This window comes from Stylophora pistillata, chromosome 1, assembly GCF_964205215.1.
Source record: "Stylophora pistillata chromosome 1, jaStyPist1.2, whole genome shotgun sequence".
Lineage (NCBI taxonomy): Eukaryota > Metazoa > Cnidaria > Anthozoa > Scleractinia > Pocilloporidae > Stylophora > Stylophora pistillata.
The window spans coordinates 44,851,613-44,876,012 of record NC_142519.1 but is presented as its reverse complement, the minus strand read 5'-3'; the positions used below and the strand labels follow the sequence as shown (position 1 = coordinate 44,876,012).

The following is a 24,400-nucleotide window of genomic DNA, read 5'->3' as shown; positions in this document are numbered from 1 at the left end:
AAATGTGTCAGGTTAAGACAGTCCTATCATTTTGCCTCGCAATATTTAAAATACTCGGAATTGTTTTCAAAACAACGAGGGCATCATCCAGAAAGGAGAAGAAACTTTTTAGGAATCTGTAAAGCTAACATATTTGTTCTAAGTTTTCACTTTTTATTTTCCTTGCAGCTTTCTTTCCAACAACAAAATTCAGCGTTTGCCACATTTCAAAAATCTCTCCGACATTGAGACATTGTACGTAATTCATGTTTGTAATGAAATCTGAGTAAATATAGGGGCCTCGTATATGAAAAAAAATATAACTTTTAAAAGTTCCAAAATATATTTCAATCCGGATGCAAAGAAGGATAAATATTCAGCTACTGAGAGGTTCCGATCGATTTGGTAGAACAAGTTTTAAAGTCTGATGATGCTTTCACGATCTTAAACTGACATTACTTATGACCCTGGGCAATGACTGCAACATTACTGGCATGGCTTGAATGATCCTGTATCCCATTATTTCATTTATTATGTAGATACATGGACAATAACAGGCTCAAAGCTCTTTCCCCTGATCAGTTCCATGGCCTTTCCAAACTGAAAGACCTGTAAGTAAACGTTCTCATCTTATTGGTATGATTAACACTTTGGTTTTATGTCAAGTCTTCTGAAAGATCGACAGAAACATGATCATCAGTCTAATAAGAGATTCTTGCATTTGACCATGGGATGTTCTGATTAAAAAGCTCAAATCTCGACACCGAAAATTAAAAACCTGGGCTTCTAATAGTTTAATTATTCTCCATTATCTTTTGGATGTGTTAAGGTCAGCAGTCTCTAAAATCGCTATTATATTTGATTAGATATCCGGAATCAATAAAAACTATTGGAGGGCTTGCAACATGAGAGTTTTTTTTTGTAATCTTTTCATTCAATTGAGATGATTGTGTGTCTTTGAAGACTTGTTACTACCGGGTTCTCTATTCTTGGGTTTCATGTGACGTCACAAGCTTTGCTGAAGTTAGTGTCCGCAATGTTGGTGTCCCTCGGGTGTCAAATTTATGAATAATTAGTCGATTTCTATAGTGAAGCCCTCTCTCTTATCGCCGTATCATTTCGCTAACTACATGAATATCCAGAAAGAAAAAAGCGATAAAAGTATCTGGCAATCATCTTAAGATATCCCAGTGCTCTCTGAGTATGCCGAAAGCTTAGAGAGGTGGAAGGAAAGATGTTTGCAAAAGATCTCGATCATCGGGGTTGACCCTGCAAGCATACCAGCCGAGAAGTTCAGTCCAAAATGCTTGCCTCCTGTGGAAGTGTCGGACTTGCTGAGTTACCTCGTTCTTGAGACCAGCTTCTACACCAAGAAGCAGTTCAAGGCGTTCAAGAGTCTAGAGGCGTTTAATCGAATGGTGTCGGGATTTGTAACCTCAGTTGTAGGCAAAGTAATCGCCGGCAAGTATGTCGTGAGAGCACGAGTTTGGCATTCACAGCATATGAATGATCCTTTAGTGAACATTTGGGTCATTTCCGAAAACGATGGGACTATTTTGTCAGCCCATTGCTTGGGATGCAAAGCTAGACTGGCTGAGTCATGCTCACATATCGCGAGTGTTTTATTTTATGTTAGAGGCAACTACTCGAATTCGTGGCAAGCGCACTGGGTGTCACGAAAACTCAGACCCCGAAAACTCAGACCCCTCAAGGTGTTCTCCAAGCTTCCGAAGTGCTCCATAATTCGATAGTGCATAGCATAAAGCATGAACCAATTGATTTATAACATAATCGGTGGAGTAATGCAACAAATCCGACGCGAAAGACGGACAACAATAGTGATTCCTCAGTGAAGCGAATCGTGACGGCGCTGATGCCGAGTCTTCTTTCCCGTTGTTTTTCTCTTTCTGCCTCATTTTCTGCCCAAGGGTCGCAAATTGTCTGGTGGGCCGAGTCTCTGTTTGTATCCGTTATTATCGCGAAATATTTAAGAAATTTAACAGAGCGACAACATGGATCTGTGCGACGAAGTACAAAAAAGTAAACAAACGTCCCTTTCGGCTCGTCAAAATCACGCCACATTTTAATACTTTGGTGTTGGAGCGAGCGCATTTGATCCAGTTAACTGTGAATGAAAAGCTCAAAATTAACGGGAAAAGTAGAGGAAATCTAAGCTAACTGAAGTCTTGTGTCACTCTAAAATGTTTTAATACACAACGTTCGGACGATTTTGAGAAACGTGCAACTTGCGGCCTTGTTTTTGCTGTTTCAGTTGGATCAAGACCCAAAAGGTCAAATTACACGGGGCATTACCAGGAGTGATCATGCGTCGAGTTTATCTCTTGAATTTTCGAGGGGTCTGAGTTTTCGGGGTCTGAGGTCTGAGGTCTGAGTTTTCGGGGTGTGAGTTTTCGTGACACCCCAAGCTCGCTTGCACTCAGGTAAAATGCTCATGGATTTTGCCGACATATGTCAATGAAGTGCCGTAGGCGAGGGCTAAAGACATCGATTTCTCATCGGCTAAGAAGCTCAAAGAAAAGCTCGACCAAAAAATCGACGATCTACAACAGCCACAAGCCTCGAGCCATACAACAACTTCTAGTTCCTCCTGTTCTCCCCCATGATTTGTAATGATCTTAGGTATAGCGCATTAGATCATATATCTAATGAATTTTGCGCTGTAGAAATAATAAAATTATTTAATTATTATACGAAAAAATCCTTAGTCTTTATGCTTTCCACTTTTGCTCGAACAGCTAACAACAATGCATAAAACCATCCCTTCTTTCTCACATGAACTCTTCGTTAGATACGGTTTGTTTACGCTCGAGGGACACCAAGATGGCGGATAGTAACCGTTGCTAAGCTATTGGTCACGTGGGTGAAATCCAGGAATTCGTCACTTTTTACCACGTGACCTCCGTGACTCTGAATGTTCTGTGTAATGACAGTCGTTTGATCGTTTTGTTATCGATTCGTTTATTGTTAAATGCATAAAATTGCACTGCATATTCAATCGAAGTAACAAGGTCTGCAGTGGTAAACTTGGGGGATTTTTGGTTCTTACAGGGCTGTTTATGACAACAACATTGAACATCTGCCACGTGAAGTTTTTAAAGACACCAAAAACATGTCGTTCATGTAAGTACATGTTCAAATTTTTATTCCTGATTTTCTGTAGTTAGTTATTCGAAAAATAATAAGTATCACGAAGGAAAGTCATTGCCGGAAATTGGCTTTCCGAATAAGCGGTACTGGACTCAATTCTTTCCAGAGAAAACCTTGATCTTCGTTGATTTAAAATGTACTAGTAGCTCCAAAGGCGCTTGTGCTACGCTCTGAAGGCTATGGCACCTGCTTCATTTCTCCTCTCTGTAATATATTCATAAGTCATCATACCCATGATGCTTGGTGAATAAAGGAGAGAGAACACACCTCGTAGTTGTTGTGCTTTTCTTAGTGTAATTATCCTAAAATACAACATTTCCGGCAACAAGGATGGCTGCTAGTGCACCTTTTGGTAAAGTCGGGGAGTTTAGTCCTGAGAAAGAGACGTTCAGCGCCTATGTTTAAAGAGTTGAGATGTCTTCCACTGCAAACGGTATCGTCGAAGGAGCGGGCGAACGACAAGAGGCGGCCAACGAACTGGTCAAAGAAAGACAAAGGGCAATTTTTCTCACAGAAGTTGGGCCAGAAGTTTATTCTACACTAAGCAACCTTGTGGCGCCCATGAAACCGAAGGAAATTCCAATGACCAAAATAATCGAATGTCTGGAAAAACACTACAATCCGCGTCCACTCGAGATTGCCGAAAGTTTACACTTTGGCACACGTAATCAAAAGCAAGGTGAATCCGTGAATGACTTCACTGTTACATTAAAGAAATTGTCTATATACTGCAATTATAGACTGTTTCTGGACAGAGCTCTGAGAGATCGATTTGTTTGTGGTCTCAACAATGTCAAGGTACAAAACAAGCTGCTGAATACCGAAGACCTTACGTTTGATCGAGCATGTCGGATTGCAAAGTCCATGGAGATGGCTGAGAAGAGTTCACAAGACTTTCACCCTGCTGCTGCCGTAGGAGAAAGTGAAAGAGGAACTGTTAACCAACTTAAAACTGAGAAAATGAGCGCAAAGGAAAACTCGTCCAACAAATCATGTTTTAGATGTGGAAGAAAACACAACTATAATAGTTGTAAGTTTAAAAATGCTAAATGTTTTAAGTGTTCAAAAATAGGGCATATCGCCACAGTATGTCGTGCTAAAAGTGAAGAAAACAAAGCCAACTCGTTTTCGGCTAAGGGTAGCATTCAAAACATGCAAAGTAATGATGAATATGATGAACTGGGTATATTTTCTGTCGAAACCACTGTGTCGAAGAATCATAAGTACAAAGTTAACATGTCACTCAATGGTTGTATGTGCGAGATGGAAGTGGATACTGCAGCAGATCGCTCAATTTTGAGTAAGAGCACTTACTAAAATTCAGTAACTTCCCCCTTGCACCTTCAAACGCTATACTTAAGACCTACACGGGGGAGCTGGTAAATGTGTGTGGAGAAATGAGATGTGATGTGGTATATAAGGGCCAAACTTACTCGTTACCCTAGTTAGTTGCAGATTACACAGGGAAACCAACTTTGCTTGGGAGGGATTAACTTAGTTGTGTTAAGTTCGATTGGGAAAACATCTTTCAGATTAAAAGCCCAGAACCTCATGGAAACACAAGTCAGCTTGACAACTTTATTTCAAAGCACAATTTTCTCTTTGAGGATAGTTATGAAGGTCTTCAGTGGTTGGAAGCCCATATAACTATTAGAAAAGGGGCAAAACCTGTTTTCTTTAAACCCAGAAAAATGCCATATGCCTTAAAAAGATGCAGCTGAGCGTGAGCTAGATAAGCTGGAGGAGAATGGTGTCATAAAGAAGGTTGAGAGGTCTGTGTGGGCAAGCCCAATAGTAGTAGAACCCAAAGCTGACAAATCAGTCAGAATATGCGGTGATTATAAGGTCACTATAAACCATTCAGTGGAGGATGAACCATACCCTCTTCCAACTACACAAGACTTGTACAATGCTCTTAGTGGCTCCAAAGTTTTTAGCAAACTTGATTTGTCGCACGCTTACGCTCAACCTAGTGTTGACAAAGAAAGCCAAGAATACCTTACCATAAATACACATAAGGGGCTGTATTCTTACACCAAGCTTCCTTATGGGGTTAGATCCTCCCCAAAACTCTTCCAGGCAAAAATGGACCTTATATTACAGGGTGTAGAAAGGTGTGTTTGCAAGCAAGATGATATTCTCATAGGTGGTGCGGACTCTCAGGAAAATCTGAGAATCCTTTCAGAGGTATTAGAACGCTTGCACAAATATAATGTACACTTGAAGCTATCCAAATGCGAATTTCTGAAAACAGATGTAGTTTACCTTGGCCTACGAATAAGTGAAGCTGGACTACAGCCGGTTGAAGAAAAACTTGAATCAGTTAGAAAAGCACCAGTACCACGTGATGTCAGTAAGTTATGGTCATTCCTGGGAATGATCCAATATTACCATTCCTTTCATCCAAACCTAGCGAGTTCTCTAGCATCCCTTCATGATCTTTTGAAGAAGGGAAAGGCATGGGTTTGGACTACTGAGTGCCAAAACGCCTATGATGGCTGTAAAGAAGGCCTTACGAGTGACTCTCTGCTAGTTCACTATGACGTCACTAGAGAGCTTAGGCTGGCCTGTGATGCCTCCAGTTATGGGCTTGGAGCTGTCATAAGTCATGTGATGGATGACGGCAGGGAAAGGCCCGTTGCTTATGCCTCAAGAAATTTAACGTCTAGTGAAAGTAATTACGCCCAGATTGAGCGTGAGGCACTGTCTATCATCTATGGGGTAAGGAAGTTTCATCAATTCTTATATGGGCGGAAGTTTACTTTGGTCACCGATCACAAACCTCTGCTGTCAATTCTTGGACCAAAGTCGGCCATTCCCACATTAGCTGCAGCCCGGATGCAGCGGTGGGCCCTAGTTTTGTCAGCATATGACTATGAGATTGTATTCAAATGATCTGAAGATCATGCCAACTATAATGCATTGTCACGACTGCCACACAAAGACTCTGATCTAGCTAGTGAAGCTTCAATTTATCGTGCAAGTGCTGTTGATGATGATTTTCCCATCTTAGCCAAATACATTGCCAGAGAAACCCAACATGATCTAGCAATGAGCAATGTCCTTCATTTTGTTATGTCTGGATGGCCAGACATATGTGAGGATGAAACACTAAAACCTTATCACAATCGTAGGCTAGAGTTGTCCTGTAAACAAAGCTGTATTCTTAGGGGTTCAAGAGTAATCATCCCACCCTCTCTAAGAGTCAAAATGTTGAAGGAGTTGCACTGGGAACACCCTGGGATGTGCGGGATGAAAGCAATTGCACGCTCATGTGTGTGGTGGCCCAAAATGGATAAGAAAATAGAGAATGTAGTGAGGTTCTTGTACAGTGTGTCAGAGTACTAGGACTTCTCCACCATGTGCACCTTTAATTTCATGGAAATGGCCAAGAAAATCATTCCAGAGAATTCATGTCGATTTCTGTCAAAAAGAACCTGATTACTTTCTAGTAGTTGTTGATAGCCACTCCAAGTGGATGGAGGTCAAACATATGACCTCAACCACGGCTGATAAAACAATTGATGAGTTACGGTTGATCTTCGCAGAGCATGGTTTACCAGAAGAGCTAGTCTCTGACAATGGTCCACAATTTGTGTCCCATGAGTTTTCTGAATTTATGCCTAAAAATGGAATAAAACACACTTTGGTCCTTCCCTATTATCCACCATCTAATGGGGCAGCTGAGAGGTCTATGAGAGTGTTGAAAGAAGCATTGATAAAGCAAGTATTGGAGGGAACCAAAAGAATATCCATGAAGCATAGATTGGTCAATTTTTTGTTTAGGTATCGCACAGCCCCTCACAGCACCACTGGTGTGACCCCAGCAGAACTCATGGTAAAGCGTAAATTAAGAACTGGGCTAAGCTTAGTTAAACCTGATCTAGAACAAGCTGTTCAACACAAGCAAACTAAGCAAGCAGTTTATAAGGGTCCTAAAGTTGATGCAGAGAGATTTTTCCAAGTATATGATAGAGTGCGTGTACGAAACACCAGACCAAAATCTCGGGTTGATAGATGGGTTCCCGGGACAGTTGTTAAAGTCTGTGGTCCCAGAACATATATTGTTAAAACAGGATATCGGAATCGTTATGTCCACACTGATCACATGATAAGGGCTTGTGACAATGCACCTGATAAGGTTGAGGAAGCTGAAGTTATGGTTCCCGAGTCATATGAACAGCCTGAGCAAGAGGAAAATCCTGAAAAAACCTCAGAATTGTCACAGATACCAGATAACTCAAATCCAGTTGTGCCAATGGCACCTATTTGTTTAGGTCATGAGGCCTCCGCCTCTCCATGTGTTTTGAGGAGATCCGAAAGAGTTAAAAAACCTGTTGATAGACTTAACCTTTGAGCATCTAGGTATTTTCATTTGCTGATTGTTATTGTTGAGTTATGTTGAAAAAGAAACCCCACTTTGCTTTGTGGAGGAAATTAGTGTAATATATTCATACGTCATCATACCCATGATGCTGGTGCATAAAGGAGAGAGAACACACCTTGTAGTTGTTGTGGTTTTCTTAGTGTGATTATCCTAAATTATAACACTCTCCACCTAAAAAAGTGACCAGATATCTTCTGTATTCCACCGTCTTCCGGACCTCTTTCTTTAGTGGAGCAGTTAGGAGGGGCATTGATATGAAGCCCAAACAAGACAAAACAAGTCTGCATCCGAGGAGAATCTGTCGACAATTTGTGCTGCTTGATCCTTTACTATTATAATTGCCACAGGGTGAAGATCATTTCCGTTGTGGATCTTCTTGAGTTCGTGAGACTTTGTGATACAAAACAACCAGCAAACAACCAAAAGTAAAGTAAGAAACATTAACTATCCTCAGAGCAAATCAGAGGACATGATAATGTTTGCCAGACATTAAACTTTCACTCATGGCCCCGTGTTCAGTTGTGTTCTCTGCTTATTGCTTCCCCACTTTAACAGATGAAAATGGCTTTTCGCAAGAATGTCGTCCTCTATTGTCTCCTTCAATACAGCTTCCCCCTGATGCCATAATAACTCCAGTCTGGCAACTAACATTTCTGATATCTCCTCACTTTGCAGGAGCTTTTATCTCAACAAAATCCGCACAGTGACCAATGAACAATTCAAAGATGTCGCACCAACCATTCAATTCCTGTGAGTATGCATAAACTGAAACGATTCAAGGCATTATGAAAATTTTACGGAATGTCAATTTCTAGTTAATACATGGAGTAGAATGTTAGTACGGCATAAATTTAGGTGTTTTAGTGTCCAAGGTTTTAGATTATGTTCTGTATTACATGGTCATTTCAGAATTACTTGTATGCGAAAATGTGAGATTATCTTAGCACCAGAGGCTTACATTGACTGCTCTATCGTTTTCCTTACTCACCGAGGGTCTCCTTTCCTCAGAATTTGGCAGAATTTAGGTATCACCAAATTATAAGAGGCTTGGCTAATGTGAGAACGGTATACCCCTCCGTCCTCTTAGGTCCCTAAGTGTAGCATAAATATTGACATGTTTATGAGTTCCTACAGTTTGAAGAATTTGTTTGTACAAAGGAAGAGGGAGAGAAGACGCCCTAGAAGAGGTTTATATAAAGCTGAGGAAGCACCATGTCATTACAGAATGGGCAAGCATTGTTTAACTGAAATACTTTCTATCCATTTGCAGGTACTTTCATTACAACCAAATGCGAGAGCTACCCAGAGGGTTTTTCTCGAATATGAAGAAATTAATAACAGCGTAAGTGAGCTAGATTAACCTCAATGCCTGGTCTGAAGGGATTTATGCTTTTCCTCTCAGAAATGTTTTCCTATAGCCTTATCTCTAGCCAAATAATTAGACCTTGTTATACATCATAATATTACACCTGCGTCAGTTTAATTAAATACCATTGCTTAACAAGTTTTACCTCCGGATGTATTGTAAGTGTTTTTTGAACTGCAGGACTGTAGACACCAACCTGATGTGCTGTCACTTAACGAAAGAAGACGCAGATTGCGATTTTGTCTATGTCGACAGCTTTGCCAGTTGTGAAACGATGTTCATGAATCGAGCTCCCAAGACGTGTATCTGGGTTATTGCTATCATGTCTCTGGTTGGCGCTGTGTTTGTTATCACATGGAGAATGATCCACAGGGAGAAAGATATTGTACAGCCAATCATGTTAATACACTTAGCAGTATCTGATGGCTTAATGGGTGTTTACCTAATCACCATAGGTTATAAGGATGCCATTTGGACGGGGCAATATTACTTGCATGACTATGAGTAGCGATCAAGTTTGTCATGCCAGATAATCGGTGCAATCGCTGTATTATCAAGCGAGGTGTCAATAATGCTTCTTTCTCTGATCTCTGCTGACAGGCTTAAAAATATTGTGTTCCCTTTTTATGTCGGTGGCCTAACCAACAAAGTCACTCATGCGTTGTGCTTTACTATCTGGATCATCGGTTTCATAATTGCTTTTCTTCCCACTTTTGGCATCCAGTATTTTGAAGTCCCTGGAGGTCATCACTTCTATGGAAAATCTGTTGTATGTCTCCCACTTCAGCTCTCCCATGATAAGGCACTTGGTTGGGAATATTCTCTGGCTGTCTTTGTTGGCTTAAATTTGGCTTTTTTGGCATTTGTTATTGTCGCTTACCTTATAATAGTTGTAAACAGATGTCGGGTTCAGGCAATGTCAGCCAACACCCAGCGAGAGACAGCTCTTGCCAAACGGGTGTTTTTCATCATCCTGACTGACTGCTTCTGCTGGATGCCCGTTATTGTGATTGGACTAAGGTCCATCGCGGAAAAGGCGTTCAGGACACGAGGAGATCTTGCCGTATGGATCGCAGTGTTTGTTCTTCCATTAAACTCCGCCATCAATCCAATCCTATACACCTTGTCCACCACACAGGTAACTATCTCTTTAGAATTTGTAAATTCAAATAGAATTATCATAAACATGAAAGCTCTGCTAGTTTATCTCACTGAAACACATCACCGAAATGTCAATAAAAAGATGACAGCCTACAATAGTCAACTCTTGAACAATTGACGAAACTAATTAGGGGAGAGTAGGAAGAATTAAGGATTTACCCTTTGTAACGTTATAAGGTTCTAAACAAAATATGCATTAAAAAATACATTAGATGTATCATGGATTTCACATTACTTATTTTTTTGGTATTAAGTTGGATATTACTAATATTAAGTTAGGATCTCACCAATCATTACCCTAGTTACTAGATCGATATCCTTGAGTAAGCGCTTTTAAAAAGATATCTTTTAGATTTAAAGTAATAAGAAGTCAAACACTTTATCGCAGAGGGACCAGTTTATGCGAATATCCTCAAATACAGATAAAATTTAAAATTTACAGGTTTAAAAAAAAGAACCAAAATAAATACGTTTTGTCACATTAACTTTTAGTAACACAAAGCCATCTCGCATGACCTGACATGGCCTTTCGATATTTTCATTGGAGAAATGTTTAATTCAAGGAAAAAAAAAATTTTTGTCCCAAATATAGGTTCGAAACGTTCTCAAAGCAAAATGGCAACAGCTGTGCAACTATTTCATGGCAAAGTGTACTCGAACCCAAACCAGAGAAGGTATGGGCCTCCGCTGATGTTTTGCTTCAGCTAATACTCACCAATTAAGATGGCAACTCAGTTCTATCTTACTTTTCTTATTAAGATGTGAGAGATCCGGGTCACGATCAGGCTTTCGAGATGAGGACTTTCGGAGCTGCTGGAAGGGAAGAGGGTACGTGAACCGGAAAAAGAAAGATATATTGGTTTTACTTTGTTCGTTTAACAATCTTTTCCTTTGTCCATTCAATGTCCTTTTGGATCTATGCCCCAAATATTGACCTCAGTAACCATGAACAGTGTCTTTCTTAATGGGTGTTTCTGAGAAGAGAGGAAAGTAATATGCATGCACTGTTAGCCATTTTGCCGATCACATCTTTGACGATAGTACAAAATCGTTAGAAACTTTCATCGGAGAAAACCAAAAATAGACATAGGCTAATTGACCATTTCATCTTTACAAAAAAAAATAATCTAGACTGTTCTCTTTAATCATAAATCACTAGATATGCTTTATAGACTGCAGCAACGAATGTGTAGAACATTGTGTCGGCCATTAACAAAATGAAGAACAAAATAACGATCATAAAGAGAATAAGGAGACTTTAAAAAAGCCAACAAATCCGAAATTGAAGCATGCTAAGAATAAAGAACCCACTGGATAACTTCCAAATGATCATAATGGTATTTGAGCCACAGAGTGGTCTTATTTGTTTCTCAAGTCTCATTTACAAGCAAGCAAAAAAAAATTCAACCGAGTGGATAAATTTCAGAATGGAGGAACGGCAGTACAAATTTGCAAGTTCTATCTTTGTGATGATGTTGTGTAATCCGCTTTGTCCACAAACCGATCTCACAATAATTACTAATCTCTTAAAGTTGCATATTCCACACAGGACCAGACAAAGAAGCCGAAGAAGAAACTGAAAAAGAGCAAGAGGAGGTCCACAAACATGATCACTCACGTGTGGAACACACTGGACCCCGAGATACATGTAAAGGGCAGCTGAACACAATACAGAAAGAGCCTGCCAAGCCAGGACAGCCTGAAACTGAGCCTACCGATCGCGACTCTACTGACAAGATAACAGTACAGCCAATGAAGACAGAGGCTGAAGATCATAAACAGACCCAGAAAGATGTTGCAGAAAATTCCAAATATGAAGAGCTACACACAGACTTTAAAGGAGGTGAGGACCAATCTACTGATTAAAGTAAGGTTTTCTTCATCACTAACTCCAAATTTAGGTATTAAAATCTATTTATGGGTCATCCTCGGTGTTAAAACCTAACGAGGTTTTCTTTGTTTCATGAGGTATTGTTTTGCTGTACGCTATTGTTTATAATGTTTTGTTGTCTTTGTCTTACGTCACTCGTGAGCTTCAAAGGTTTTTACACCGAGGATGAGCCCAATTTATGCACTCCGTTATTCCTAAGTGCACAAAGGGAAGGTCATAACAGGGTACCGGCATTATCATGATATCTGGTATGGCATCCTCATGGCATCTTGTCCAATTAAATGTAAAACACAATTTCCTCAGGCAACTTGTTGGCAATCAAACACAGATGAGGATTATTTTATTATTTCTCAGAGCAAAATCAAGAAGATGTTGCCAAAGATCACTCGAAGGCCGAAGGAACCGTAGCGGCTCCTCAAACCAACTCGGACGAGGAGGTTTACGTGATAGTGTGGGAAACAGCTCTATAATCCGGAAATCCACCTAGAAACGGCGACAGTGATACTAAGTTCAAAAGTTGAATTGTTTAATCCAGGTCTCATATTTGAAACATGGGTCTTCTTCACCCCTTATAGCGAATACGTAACCACAGCAGTTTGAATCAGTGCTTCTCATTGATAACCGGTAGTATACACTGTCATTAAGTATTCGCGATATATTAAGAAATCGTAAAATAATGTTTTAAGAATCTCTTTAGACACTCAAGGGCACAGATGATTATAGTGAAGTCCTGTGGAATCTGGTACAACCTTTGAAAGAAACTATGCAGATTTCAAAGGCTCATAGAGTTTGCAGGAGTGCTTTTAGTTACAGAGATTAAAATTTAATACTCTTTTTTCATCCGAATACTCGTTATTCGTCGATATTTAACTTTTGAGTAGATGGCCACATTGAATACCAGTGTTAAGCCATTAATCATGTTTACTCAACCACACACCATTCTAAGCTGGATGTGATGGCTCATATTCATTTATTCTGATTTGTTGTAAAATTAATATTAACATAAAGTTTTGTAGAAGCTTGTGCAAATGTATGTAGACAGGGAATCACAATGCTAAACCTTAGAGCTGCCATGCACGTTACTAATGTGCCCAGAAGTACCAACAGAGAACCCCTTTATGAAGATTTGTCAAGCTTGTAAAACTAATTCAATGATTAAAGATTTAAAAAGGTGTGAGACATGGATAGCAACTGCATACAAAGGTGGTCAAAATAAGATGTTGGGGATTGTCATCAAGGTGATGCTCAACATCCCTTTAAGGGCCCAATCACTTCTGTGTCCTAATTTTATACTTTTTTTCCTGAGTTCTCTCCTCCTCTTATGTGTCTCAGAAAAACCAGAATTGAAGAGCAACATACTCGCTGCAAAAGAAAAAAATTAAAAGGACAACTGGAACACCATCTTGAAAACAAACTATATCCAACTGATAATCTTAGTCTTTCTTAGTACGAAGAAAACAGACGCAATCAATTCATCTGAAACATGCCGGTGAAAAGCTGATTAAAACAGAGTTCATGTGGCATTTTTGAGTAACATCATCGAGATCAATTTCCTCCAAGACGGGGTTCATCTACGAAGGTATTTTTTAAAGCCGAGAAAAGCTGTTATAACTTTAGGGAGAAGTATAGGAAGAAAAGGAGACAAGTTTGAGCAGTTCGTTGTGCGAGGAGATTGATAGATGGGATAAATATAGAACGTAACGAAGGGATTGAATTTCGGGATGGCTTTTCTGTTCGTCGTTGGAGCAAAGCAAGTAAGCTTATCAATTATGCCAGAAAAAAAAAAGGAGAATACTGGTTCTCCCAGGGGGACCTCGTATCCTTTGATAACTTTGTGCCACCTTTGAGCCAATTCGGTGGTTTGAGCACTATCGCCCCTTGGCTGAATACATGTACATATACGTCTGGCTTACTCATGGACAATTTCTGAAACAGTTCTTCGTTTTGTTGAAAGAAATTAAAATTTTGATGCCTCCCCTCCATCAACAATAACAATAATGCATAGTTTAAGGTTGTATTGTTAATTAAAATGCGTTAATACAAGTTATGCATATCCTTTAGTTTGGAAAATAATTCGCGTTCTAGAAAGTTTTAAGAACTAAATAATATCAAACAGCCCTTCAATGAACTGACAGCAATCATTATGTAACACTTAACCTGCGTCAAAACAACGATACTGCAAGGTTGAAGGTTTATCTGCAGTGCACAAATTTGAGGAGAAATTACAAATGGGGGGCTTTTCCAGCTTTTGAAAATACAGTAGAAAATTCTCGATAAAAAAAAAGGTTTGGATTTTTTATATATCTCAGCTATCTGCTTTAGCCACAAGATGATTTCAATATCTAAGTAAGTTTTAGGTTTAAATTGATTAAACTGGGCAAACATTTCTTGTGGTTTGGAATAAATTGGTTTGGTTTACCAAAATTGGATTAAATTTAATTTTTCAGGGGTTCGTTTGCAATATTTTGACCGAAAAACCCTCTGGTTCTACCATTTAGAGGCTGTTAGTACTGTCCTGAAAACTTTTTTCAGATCTTGTTTTCACTACTGCTTAAGTAGCTCACAAACATTACTGTTCTGGATGTATCAACGTTATCAAGACACGTGTTGGAATTATTGATTTTGCTACGAATAAATTTCGATCCCACCTCTTTGCCGCGGAATCTAACCGTAATCACAGGCTTATGCAGGTTGTTTACCTAATTAACGTTATACGAGGCCAGCTAAAAATAGCTATACGAAAATTTCATTTTCAACGGTAAATGTAGCGATCATGCCCTGACGTATTTCCCGTTTTACCTTAAAAAAAAGAGCAGTAATAGGTTTTGGGATTGCTTAACAAAAAAGTAGCTAATCTCAAAGTTTCCAATTTCAAGTTTCTCTTTGAATCGGAGCTCCAACTGCTCAAAACAAAACGTCGCGGGAGGTAAACTTTCCAAACAACTAATATCTTTACCTGGTTGGCGAAAGAAACGGAGCATCAAATTTTTCTCGCTCTCCTAGAGGATTTAATTGTTATCTCGATCAGTTGTATACCGAGGATGATTTTGAACGTATCAAGAATCAAAATAACCTCGAAGTCGCAATATGAAACGTCATCCGTTTGATTCAACTTTGCATGAAGAACGTTCTGCCTTTTTTAAGTCCATCACTTCTAAACCGACAGCCTCAGGGGGGGATCAGTTGTTTTCCTAGTAAACTTTTCACCTCTATCGTCTTCATATTAATTTTTTATGTCCGCAATATCTGTAAGGTGCTTCTCAATAACATTCTGACAAAAGTACGCAGGGATTGTATTAGGTTTACAAGGATACCCAGCTGTTCTTTCCTATTATCGACCTGCAGAGTTCGCTGTATGGTAGCGCTTCAGTTGGGGAAAAGTATGGCTTGAATTCATTTATTTTGGCTTGCTATTAAATAATAATATCCATCGAACTAAAAAATATCAAATGCTTAGTAATTTATTCATATAAAACGAAGAACCAAAATGCCTAAGGAAATTAGGATAAAACTATCGTATTGCATTACAGGACATTCTGTAAATGCGCCCGAATTTTTTTTTCCAAAAATCGCGCGCGTAAATATTATGAGAATATATATTATTGATAAGTCGACAATTTGGCGATGGACAATACGGCTAATTGATTGTTTTGCAAATTTTTTGGTTACGAATAATTATCACCAAACCTCCCTTAGAAAAAAATATTATGACTAAACCATTACTATCAAAAAATTGTCTTTGGCAAACGATAGTGCATTTTTATACTAAATTCTAAACCTTTGCGGGATTTTTTGTCATAAGTGGAACGAAGCTAGCAGGTAAGATATGTTTAACTTCAATACATCAATCTGCTAATTATTTAGAAATCTCTCAAATTCGATCGATTGTAAAATTTTGAAGTCACGTTTACAATGTTTAATTACATTGGATTCCAGAATGAGTTCGCCATACACGTTGGTGACTTTGTTACTGATAGCAGCTTCTTCCAGCAGTGGGTTTTCGATTACAGGCCATCGATACGAAAGGTAATTCGTCTATTCGTAAGCACACGAGCGCCTTTGAATCTCGCATTCAAGGGTTGTGATGTTTTAAAATTTGTTATCCAAGGAAAACATATCATTTTCTTAGTTTTTATTCTTTACGTTTCTGGCCGAACAATTCTGGTGACCATGATTTATCCTTCTTTCCTTAAATTCATGCTTTATGCATTAGTCACTACATATTTATCACCCATGTTTGTGCAGGAATGAGAATATCATTTGAAGCAAAAAGCTTTTCCAGCGAATGAAAATGTTCGTACGTTCCTTAGATTTAGCGTAACAACATCCGGTTTCTTTTCATAAGTTTCCAAATGCAAAATCCTGATTGCTAATCAAATTTATGACAGAAGTTACCAAAACCGACTGTTAAAAAGCATGGCCTATAAATATATTTACTAGCAAATTACAATAAGAGAATAAACATATTGACCCAACTCGTTACTATTCGTTATACTACTCTCAATAGCGACAAAAACAACTGAAGATGTAAACAAAAGTAATGTATAGAACAGTTTTTTTCCTCAAAGGGTTGGAAAATTAACGAAAGAAAGGAGAGAGCTTTGCAGTTAGTTATGCATTGAATTGCTAGTCAGACCGCTTCACGCTTGTATTTACAGGAGATTTCCAAGATCCAACTAAACTAGACAGAAAATCGCCATGAAATAATATTTAAAAGTGACCTTGTCTCGACTGAAAAGACAGGCAGTTTTTACTAATTATGCCTTGAGGACTCTAAAATTTGCTTTTTCGAGCTATACCTGTAACGTTATTGTATCAGTTGAACGGTATATTTTCAGCAATGTGTTCCTTTATCGCGTTTATTATCAAACACAGCACTCTATTGTGTTTGATAATAAACGCGATAATCTATCTATTGAAAGCTATGACTTCCTCCCTCGGAAATTTCTATCTAACAAAGACATTCAAATAACGGAGAAAGAATAATTCCTAATTTTGAGTTGCTAAAACAATACGTAACTTGGTGCAATGAGATCTACCTCAAAGGCAGCAAACCTAAAAAGTTCTCTGGATTGGGAATCATTCATTCCAGAGAAATTGACTAGCATAGTATTCACAAAACAGATACCCGTAACTGATTATACATAATTTCTTACACGGAGTTCTCGCTGCTCTATTTGATTTTCTCCAAACCCGGATAAGATTTCATCATACCACTGAGTTTTAGATTCTCTTATTAAAAAGGTTGAATGCATGCGGCGACGTATTCTTGAAAGCATATTTCGCGGATTAATAGAGGTATAAATATTTCCTGTAATAGAAATTTTACCGGGCTGTTATTGCTGGAGAAGTTATTTCATCCTCATAAGCAAATCTCCAAAGTGATGTTTTTATAATTCTATTTGAAACAAACATTCCCAAAGACATCTGCAGCTTTTCTTACTTTCTCAATACTGCAAACACACTTTGATAACACAAATATTTGGAAATCCTTTTTCTATCCCGCCACATTTTTCAAAAGAATGCAAAAGTAGCACGTTTTTACGAAATCATATTTCAAAAAGAAAGCTTGGAAGTCTGTTAAGTGAGACAAGTCAGAGTGCCTCTAAATTCTACCTTAACCTTCAGGAATGTTATTTTTTTTTTGCTCCACTGTTATACTACTTTATTGTTTGTGTGTATCATATTTAAGGACTATTCTCATAAGCCTAATTTAATAAATCGAATTATACATGCACGTTCACGTGAACCTCTAAAGACGTCGAAAATACTTTATCAAGTTTACTGGACACCAGCTTCATCGGTTTCAATATGAACTTACCCATTTAACTCCCATGAGTGACCACAGTAACTCCCATGAGTTACCACGACAGAATTTCTCCTTACAATATCAATACAATCTCAAGCAGACAAGTGATGAGAACAAATAAAAAAGAAAAGCAGGGGATTATCAGTTGATCCAATACCAAATTCTCCAAAGTAACATCATGAGAATTGTATGGCAGACAGTAAGGAGAATTGCTAATGAGATCTTGGGAGTGAAGGGTACCTTCCTCGTGATATTAGGTCTTTAAACTACCGTGTGCTTTAATGCATTCATGTTTCATGTTTATATAAACAGGTCTTTAGAGGAGGATGAAGACTGGATACGAGGCAAGCAGGAGGCTGCCAATTTATCTTCCACCATTAATGAAATACTAGCCGCGTATGACCCTAAACTCCGCCCTAATGCCGGAGGTAAGCTGCTCAATGAAATGTATCAGACTGCAAAAAAAGATCAGCTACAGCTCTCACATTTATATGTACAAGACCAGACTTCTATGAGTTTCTATTCCTCTACCCTAAGTATATAATCAACCAATACATTCCTGACTTGTGACAAGGTAAGGATCAAAGATGGCGAAAAGATATGCTAAAAATAGATGCTGTACATTGACTCCATACTGTTGCTTCTTTAACGTTCTCGGGTAGACAACAGGAAGGCTTTCCTATTCAAAGCATCTCCAGGCCATTCCACCCTATCCTGACACACTCTGAACTACTTTCACTCGATTTACCCTTTGTTAGTTATAGGTGCACTCCATATGATTAGTTTTTTTCCTTTGGTTTATTTTTTAATAGGTGAACCTGTTGAAGTCACCGTGGAGATCAAAGTTGTTTCCTTTGGAGAGCTAAATGAGGCAAACATGGTACAAAATATTATTTTTGTTGGTGTAAGGTGTAAGGCACAAACACAGTTGTTTAACTGAGATAGTGCTCGGGTAAGAACGACAAGTGGAGATAAGTGAATATGGACTCAATTAACTGGCACTGACTTATCTTGATAAAAATCTAGTTACCCATATCTTATGGAGATTCTACAATGAAAATTGAAAATCGTTGTAAATCGGCGAGAATACACAAAATAGAAGTATAGGATTTGCCGCAGGGAGCTGCTACTCCAGCATATCATTGACAACTGAGCCCTTGCTATGATGTTTCTATTGATAACCATTATAACTTTTCTTTGAAAAACTCAGTGTTTACGTGCTCATTGCCATAGGAATAAACCATTTTAATTTGGGCTTCTGATGAGCTTTCATTTCTTTAAAAATCAGGATTATTCGATGGACATTTTCTTCCGCCAGTGGTGGTACGATCCAAGGTTCAAGCACAATTCCAGCACACCATTTAACATGGCAGGAGATCCTTCGAAGCTTTTCTGGACTCCTGACACATATTTCTTTAATGTAAAGAGAATCAAGTACCATTACGTCACACGTGAGAACATGCGAATCATGATTCACTCTACTGGGAAAATATACTTCAGTGCTAGGTGATGAAAATGCTTCATTAAGAATGAACTTTAGAAGCTATTTGATATTCTTGAGAAGTTATGATGGGCGGCTTAAAATTCTGGTGTTAAAGAGGAGTAATTTGTGATGACAGCCACAGTACGATATATTGAATATTTCTTTGTGGGGACATTTCTTTCACTCCAGTACGTAGGAATACTGTTTCCTGATTAATAATATGACACATGCACCAAGGCAAAAAGTCATATATTCTTGGAAATTATTCCGAGCCCTCAATTGAAGTTTCTTTCACCCAAAGCAACGAAAATGACTTAAATGGTATTATTAACGTTTTGCGGGGACATTCTTTTCATTTTCTTTGCAGAATAACCTTGACAGCGCAATGTGACATGGACTTCCAGCTTTACCCAATGGACACCCAACACTGTCCTCTGATCATTGAGAGCTGTAAGTGTGATTGTGACTCGATATTAAAGCTGGGATATCAATGGTGCTCCGATCTTGTTGTGCACACATAACAAATTAAAAGATCAGTTAAAGATAAGCAAAGCCGCAATTTTCTTCAATCAAAAACGTGGAAGAAGAAATAGTCTATTCTGTCTGGAATGGAAAATTTACTTCCTGCCAGAATAGTTTTATTTCAGAATAGTCATATCGTTAATAACTTATCATTATTTTACCAACTAGCTTTCAACAATTTTTCTTAAGCAACAAGTTAGTAGGGCATCCCATCGAGAGATGTTAGAATTGGGGTTCAAATTTTAAGCAAGTCCCACGGTTGACTCTGTACTATACTACCTTATATGTTTCTCCTATTTCTCTGAGCTAAACCGACTAAACTCTAGAAATGATACAAGTTGAAATGCTATAGAAGTAACAAATGGGCTTCACCTTGATTCATTTTTTATTACAGATGCGCATACTACTGATGACGTGGATTATAAATGGAGAAAAACTGAAGCAAACCGAGGAAAAGGGATCGAGATTGTTTCCCAAGAAATGGCTCAGTTTGAGTTAGCTGGCATAGACACCAAGCTAAAAGATACAAAAAACAGCAAAGGTGTCAAGTCTATGAACTTTTAATTAAGTTCCTTTCGTTTCTCTCGGTCGAAGTCATTCTTAAAAAAAATTTGTAACAATATTTGAAATGTCTTGGAGAACTATAAAATCCTCAGGTAGTTAAGATGTCTTGTATTTTTGCTTTTAGTAAGACCCTTCCCATCCGGTGTTCAACCACGCATGACCAGCCATTCGGAATATTATCAGCAGATTTGTTCGGAAGAAGGAAAAAGAAATCGGCAGAGAACAGCATTGCACAATCCCCCCTCCCCTCCCCATTAATGCATTGCTCTGAAACAGAGAGGGGATTCGTATCATAATAATTTTCTAAAATTTTATTCATCTTGAAGAGAAAAGAAGAATCCGGAATGTGTCCACCAACAGCTATGGAAACAAACTTGCGTCTTCTAGAAGTTTAAGCAAGCATTTGAAATCACTCATTTTTAAAGTGTTATTCTTATTAAAATGCTTTGTATTTCTTATTTTGACATGTAGGTTCGTTCGCCAGTCTGAGTGTTGTCTTCTCGTTCAAACGCCGTCTGGAATATTTTATTTCCACTGTGTTCTCTCCCGGGGTTACTCTTGTCATGCTCTCATGGTGTTGCTTTTGGATTTCCCGTGAGTCTGTTCCCGCACGCGCATCACTGGGTATCACAACAATTCTTACAGCCATCGTGCTTTGCGGCTCAGTGAACGAGACTATGCCACCAGTCAGTTACAGTAAGGCTCAAGACTATTTTCTACTGGTCAGCTTTGGGTTCATTTTCCTTTCATTTCTGGAGTTTGTGGTTGTATTGAACACGGATCCTGATCCCAAGTGGCTGCGATGTTTCTTGACGTGCTTGAGATTACGATCCAAAAAGGTGATATTCTAAAAATTTCTCTGTAAATTTCAGCTTTCTCTTAATTTATATAATACACTAATCTTTATCAATCCCTCATGATGACCTCTTTTTCATAATCTAATTAGTTTTTCTATTTTGTTTGCCAAAATTTCATATTTGTAAACATATAGAAAGAGAGGCAGCCACTGAAACTTATGGATGCTGTACACGAAAAAGAGGTAAAGACTTTTATTAGCTTCTTGTTGGGGTGGGTGGTATGCATCAGTCTGTAGCTTTTAATCCACCCAAGCTGCAGCCTTACTTTACTCACCCCTCTAGCTTAGTTCTGTCGAAAAAAAAAACAGATTAACCTGCCCGGGTTAAACAGGAGCCGCGACTTAGACTTGGTCGAGCACCACCTTTAGGGAATAATAGATACGAAAAAGTAATACTTTCCTTGCGTTGTCTTGCCTCACTTACCTAAGGCTAAGATTGTCTATCAGTCAATCTTTCAGCTGATTAGTTGATTAATAAGTTAGTCCATCAGTCAGTTAGCCAGTGCGCCAGTCAATCAGTTAGTCATAAAATTGGTAACTTGACTAGGTAAGCAGTTGGTGAGTGAGTAATTTATGTGGTCATTTGCATAATTAGATGGTTATTTAGGTATTTAGTGTTTGTTTGTTAGCTAGTTAAATTTCCCCGCTAATATCAAACAAATCGAACTTCGATAAGTTTGCAAAGTTACCGTTTATCATAATAATAATAATAATAATAAAGCATTTATATAGGGTTAAGCTCGACTAGTTCTTCCGTAGCGCTTTACAAAATTAAAGCAAAATTACCAAAATAATAGCAAAATTACAAAATTAACATAGCAATTAAATTATAAAAAATCGATAATTAAAAAGCGTCTTTGAACAAGTATGTTTTAAGGTTCTTCTTGAAAATTGCAACAGATTCAGATGTTTTCAGAGAATATGGTAAATCGTTCCAAAGCTTGAGACCGGCAATGGAGAAGGCACGGTCACCATAGTTCTTTCGAAATGTTCTTGGAACCATCAGGAGCATTTGTGATGAGGAACGCAGTACACGAGAGCCATAATTCCTTTGATGCAACAGTTCAGCAATATAAGTTGGAGCTAAGCCACGTAGACCTTTATAGACAAGTAGAAGTATTTTGAAGATAATGCGATACTTAACAGGTAGCCAATGAAGTTTCTTTAATGCAGGTGTAATATGTTCCCATTTCTTTGTCAAGGCTTAATAACTCGCGCAGCAGTGTTCTGTATAGACTGTAGCTTGTTAATCATATAGTTATCCTCGGTTATCATCGTATTATCATATATTATCATCGGTTGAAACACACGAATGAGTACGCTAAATATGATTGTGCAGTGTTTGTTCTTAACTCTGTTTCCCATAGAACTAATTTTCTTTCAATTACTTCACAGAATAGCTCCAGTACTGAACCAGACACGGAACTCATCGATGCTGAGATCAGTCACTCCCCTGAGACTGGCATACCCGCAGCAACTAGCCACGTGGGAGTGTGCGGCCACACCCTAATCCGGCGAGTAGTAGTCTCTAATGGAGATCAAGGAGCAACTGTGATGTTATTCGATAATACGGGTGCAATGCGTCAGGGCGAGATTCAAGTCAAACCTATTAACAAAGAACCGCCTAAGAAGAGGAAAAGAATCAGTACCCACTGGGTCGACATAATTTCCCGGATCATCTTCCCTGCCACTTATATTACTTTTCTTGTTTTGTTCTGGCGTAAATTTGTAGATCAAGTATCCGTCTAAAATCAATTACTTAAGATTCGTTTTTTTTTTTAACCAGAATTTTTAAATGCAAATCCTTTTAACAAGGATTTTTATATGAAAAGTTTGGAGGCACCTGTTATCGATAAGCGCCGCTAAGTAAGTTTTCTGAACGTATAAACAAAACACAAAATTGAAAGTAATCTCTCATGATCAGTAAACGCTAGGAATTATTGGGTAATTTGGTAGCTAAGCTCCTGATACATGTAGCCTGCAGAGCAGGCGTTCCAGTGGAGTTTGGGCGAAAGTTAGACCGCTCGAAAAATAGAGCGAGGCGAAAAATTAGGAAGTAGGGGGAGGGGAGAGAAAGGAACGCATGCCAGCAGTACCTGAAAATTTGAAAAACCCGTTCGCTCACGAACGGGCAATTCTGATTGGTCCAGAAGAATATTTTATTGGCAGCAGGATGTGACGTCACTTTACGTTTGTCATTGCCACGGATCACATCCAATATGGCGTTCAACGAAGAAGAAATAGATCTTGCGTTGAACGATTCTTTAGCTACTTTTGATGCCTTAGAAAACTTTGTTTTAAAAAATGAACAGCAAGATGCCATACGTCAACTTGCGAGAAATAAAGATGTGTTGGCGGTATTAACGACAGGCTTCGGTAAAAGCATGATTTTTAGATTTGGTGTGCGAGTCAAGCAGCTTCTCACGAAGGAATTCACGTGGAATTCTAACTATTACCTGGCCATTCACCATTCTTGTCACGCTTTTAACTTGTAATCCATCCTCTGGAAGATCATCTACGTTTAAAAAAGTGTCTTAATCGTCATCTTTCCTCGCTTTGTTTGTCTTCGATGAAGCTGTGTCGAGATTCTCGCTCATATTCAGGGATTTTCTGGATTTCGGTGTTGGTAGTCTGGGCGAGTGTATACAAGCGGCTTTCTTCTTACTCCATGCCGGACTAGATTTGTTTGGCTTGTCTAATTGGCCCTTTTTGCACTTTTGGGCTTTTCTAGAGTTTTGCATTGGCCATTTGCTTTCTTAAGGATGAATGCATGTAGCTGTCCCAAGTTTCTGACTTTCCTAGCACACGGATTGCAACAGCGCTCGGAGAGCTGTTCGTTGTTTTGAATGAGTTTGATGCCAATTCGAGCACACACGTCTGATAAAATTACTCCATAAGCATCACTTCTCTTCGATGCTCTGAATAAATTTAATGATGATATGCATGAGCCGTATTTAACTTTAAAACTACAGCCACAAAACCGACAATTTTCGTTCGGCGACATGTCAACAGAAATTTTATCAACTATTTGACAAATTTTGACAGGCGCGAAGTTTTCTCGTGTGTGTGTTTGCAACGGAAGTGAAACTCCACTTCCGTTCCGCTACCTGATTGGCCAAATGTTTGCGCCATGATCGTTACTCCAGCATATCTAATTAGGGGGTGTTTTTCAAATATTCAAGTTCTGCTGGCGGGCGTTCATTTCTCTCCTCTC

The 24,400-nt window shown here is 38.7% G+C and overlaps 3 protein-coding genes across 3 annotated transcripts in view; all 3 read left to right on the top strand.

Moving 5' to 3' along the window:
• LOC111325213 (uncharacterized) overlaps positions 1-14,295 on the top strand; it is a 28,360-nt gene extending 14,065 nt beyond the window's left edge. The window contains 10 exon segments of the mRNA XM_022928978.2: positions 169-234; positions 519-590; positions 3,049-3,120; positions 8,210-8,284; positions 8,805-8,876; positions 9,081-10,038; positions 10,654-10,735; positions 10,821-10,889; positions 11,611-11,904; positions 12,307-14,295. Coding sequence (XP_022784713.2) covers positions 169-234; positions 519-590; positions 3,049-3,120; positions 8,210-8,284; positions 8,805-8,876; positions 9,081-10,038; positions 10,654-10,735; positions 10,821-10,889; positions 11,611-11,904; positions 12,307-12,422 — 1,876 coding nt within the window. The 3' untranslated portion in view covers positions 12,423-14,295.
• Positions 3,547-4,659, top strand: LOC148742717 (uncharacterized). The gene has a single exon (XM_088748153.1). The coding sequence runs from the start codon at positions 3,562-3,564 to the stop codon at positions 4,462-4,464; it is 903 nt and encodes a 300-aa protein (XP_088604279.1). The 5' UTR covers positions 3,547-3,561; the 3' UTR covers positions 4,465-4,659.
• Positions 14,296-15,614: 1,319 nt separating the features above from the next.
• Positions 15,615-24,400, top strand: part of LOC111325147 (gamma-aminobutyric acid receptor subunit rho-1) — a 10,383-nt gene continuing 1,597 nt past the window's right edge. Inside the window, exons 1-10 of the mRNA XM_022928883.2 lie at positions 15,615-15,771; positions 15,889-15,978; positions 18,074-18,189; positions 18,574-18,641; positions 19,050-19,267; positions 19,612-19,694; positions 20,161-20,307; positions 20,802-21,169; positions 21,322-21,369; positions 22,582-24,400. The exon at positions 22,582-24,400 is cut by the window's right edge and continues 1,597 nt beyond it. Coding sequence (XP_022784618.2) covers positions 15,890-15,978; positions 18,074-18,189; positions 18,574-18,641; positions 19,050-19,267; positions 19,612-19,694; positions 20,161-20,307; positions 20,802-21,169; positions 21,322-21,369; positions 22,582-22,935 — 1,491 coding nt within the window. The 5' untranslated portion in view covers positions 15,615-15,771; position 15,889 and the 3' untranslated portion in view covers positions 22,936-24,400. The remainder of the gene's footprint in view (positions 15,772-15,888; positions 15,979-18,073; positions 18,190-18,573; positions 18,642-19,049; positions 19,268-19,611; positions 19,695-20,160; positions 20,308-20,801; positions 21,170-21,321; positions 21,370-22,581) is intronic.